The sequence below is a fragment of the Malurus melanocephalus genome, unplaced genomic scaffold (assembly GCF_030028575.1).
Source record: "Malurus melanocephalus ecotype Western Australia unplaced genomic scaffold, MMel_1.1 scaffold_977, whole genome shotgun sequence".
Classification (NCBI taxonomy): Eukaryota; Metazoa; Chordata; class Aves; order Passeriformes; family Maluridae; genus Malurus; species Malurus melanocephalus.
Genome location: NW_026624209.1, coordinates 29,620 through 32,017, shown reverse-complemented (window position 1 = coordinate 32,017; position 2,398 = coordinate 29,620). Strand labels below are relative to the sequence as shown.

General features: G+C 48.3%; 1 protein-coding gene across 4 annotated transcripts in view; it reads left to right on the top strand.

Annotated features, from left to right (window-relative positions):
• CACNB4 (calcium voltage-gated channel auxiliary subunit beta 4) overlaps positions 1–2,398 on the top strand; it is a 53,342-nt gene that overhangs the window by 36,360 nt on the left and 14,584 nt on the right. For all 4 annotated transcript variants that reach the window (XM_057386503.1, XM_057386504.1, XM_057386505.1 and 1 more), the window contains exons 9-11: positions 268–377; positions 1,251–1,402; positions 1,801–1,896. In XM_057386503.1, coding sequence (XP_057242486.1) covers positions 268–377; positions 1,251–1,402; positions 1,801–1,896 — 358 coding nt within the window. The remainder of the gene's footprint in view (positions 1–267; positions 378–1,250; positions 1,403–1,800; positions 1,897–2,398) is intronic.

Below are 2,398 nucleotides of genomic sequence, written 5' to 3'. Positions count from 1 at the left end.
TTGTGTTTTTTATTGTGTTTGATTGTGTTTGGTTGTGTTTTTTATTGTGTTTGTGTTTTTTATTGTGTCTGAGTGTGTTTGATTGTGTTTATTTGTGTCTGAGTGTGTCTGAATGTGTTTGATTGTGTTTGGTTGTGTTTTTTATTGTGTTTGGTTGTGTTTGGTTGTGTTTTTTATTGTGTTTGTGTTTGATGGTGTCTGCCCCTCATAGTGGGATGTGCCTGCAAACCCCACTGCTGTGTCTGTGTGTGCTGTGCTCTCCTCCAGGATATCCATAACCAGAGTGACAGCTGACATCTCCCTTGCCAAGAGATCTGTGCTCAACAACCCCAGCAAGAGAGCGATCATCGAGCGCTCCAACACCCGCTCCAGCCTGGGTAAGGCACTGGGGTGTGGGGTGTGTGTACACACAGGAGGGGAGGGACACCATCCCAGCCTTCAGGATTCTGGAATCACASAAYCTGAGCTGGARGGRACCCACAGGATCAYGGMTCCAGCTCCAAAATCCCAAAATCCCYCCCTGTGCATCCCTGGCAGCGCTGTCCAAACACTCCTGGGCCGGGGCCATTCCCTGCCCAGCACCCTCTGGACACARAACCTTTCCCTGAAATCCATCCCAACCCTTCTGGCCCAGCTCCAGCCATTCCCAAGATAACATCAATTCTGCAGATTTAAACATTTTAGCAGCATTTTATTGGATAATCCTAAACTGGCCTCRCAGCTCTTCCTCCTTCCCAGCCCTGTGCTTTTAATTCCACATCACCAGGGGCCAAAGRGCTTTCACTTGCCCAGCCAGGGAAATGTTCTCCTGACCCTGTGACCAGTTTTTTAGTTCATGTTCCAGCTGAGTTTTGCTGTCCAGCCATGAGATTTTGGGTCCTGCTGMTCTCCTCAGTGTCCTGACTGGTGGGGAACAGTGGCCTGAGGAATTTGGATTTGGATTCCATGATCTTGGAGGTCTTTTCCAACATCAGGGATTCCATGATTGTGTGATTATTTTTTTGCACAAGGGTGGAAATTTGTGTGTAGTTATCCAGAGTGCATCTCTTCTCTGGGATACCAACAGGAGTGATTGGGTTTGGTAAAAAAAACCCCAAATCTGTGATATTCTGAGTGACTGCTTGCACTGGAGGTGCAGGTAACAGGTTATTTTATGGAAATTCCATAAATCCACGTGTGGAGTCCATGGCACTAAGTGGGTGATGATATTTTTATCCCACTGGTTTCACCTGCTTTGTTTTCCTTTGCAGCTGAAGTGCAGAGTGAGATTGAGAGAATCTTTGAGCTGGCCAGGTCCTTACAGCTGGTTGTCCTGGATGCAGACACCATAAACCACCCTGCACAGCTTATCAAGACATCTCTAGCACCAATTATTGTCCACGTGAAGGTGTCCTCTCCAAAGGTAATGCCCCTCTCCTTAAAATCCAGGAGGGACCTGCAGGGCAGGGTGGGAATGGGCAGTGTGGAAAAAATGGGAAAAAGTGACTGCTGCTGCCACAGTCCATCCAGCAATCCAGATAATTCTGTACAAATAGAATTTTCATGCTCCTCTATTRTCAAAAATAACAGTATTGAAAGTAGGATAAAGCAAAAATGCATGTGAAATTTTTCAAGGGATCAAACAGATCCTGAGGGAAACGTGCCCAGCTCTCAGGGGGTTATCAGAAAGGTTCTGGGATATTCAAGGACAGTATTTCATGGAGAGCTCCTGCCCTTGCTAATCCCCCAGTGGGATGTCAGGCTGAGCTTTAGGGAGATAAATGATCCTTAAACTCTCCTTTTGCCCTTCTCTCCTGTCAGGTTTTGCAGCGACTGATCAAGTCCAGAGGGAAGTCACAAAGCAAACACTTGAATGTCCAGTTGGTGGCAGCTGATAAACTTGCACAATGCCCACCAGTGAGTACAGAGGAGAGGCTGCAGAGCTGCTTTGTGGAATTGTGATGTTTGCTGCTGTGCTGATTCCTGTGCAGAGCTGGCTCCATCCATTATCACCCCCTTGTGCTGTGAAGACACAAAGTGCTGCAGACTTTCATCCCAGTTATCTCCTGGCCCGGGTTTGTTTTGGTCCTTGGCAGGGTGACAGGGCAGGAATGACGTGGAGGGGACAGCAGAGCTGTTCATTTGCAAATTACATCATCKGTAGAGCTTAATGTCCCAGAGGGACAAAGTCTGGGCTGCAGAGGCCTTTCCTCAGTGCCCAGTGGGGGAATGGAGAGGGAAAGGGGTGAGTGCAGGATTGTGAGCCCTGATCCTGATCCTAAACCTATCCCAGGCACTCAGCAAAGCACAAACACTGCTGTCCCAGCTCCTGAGCAGGGATCCTGCCCCTCTCCTGGAATCCTAAATCCTGCTGCAGGATAACAGTCCTGCAGGGATCCTGCCCCTCTCCTGGAATCCT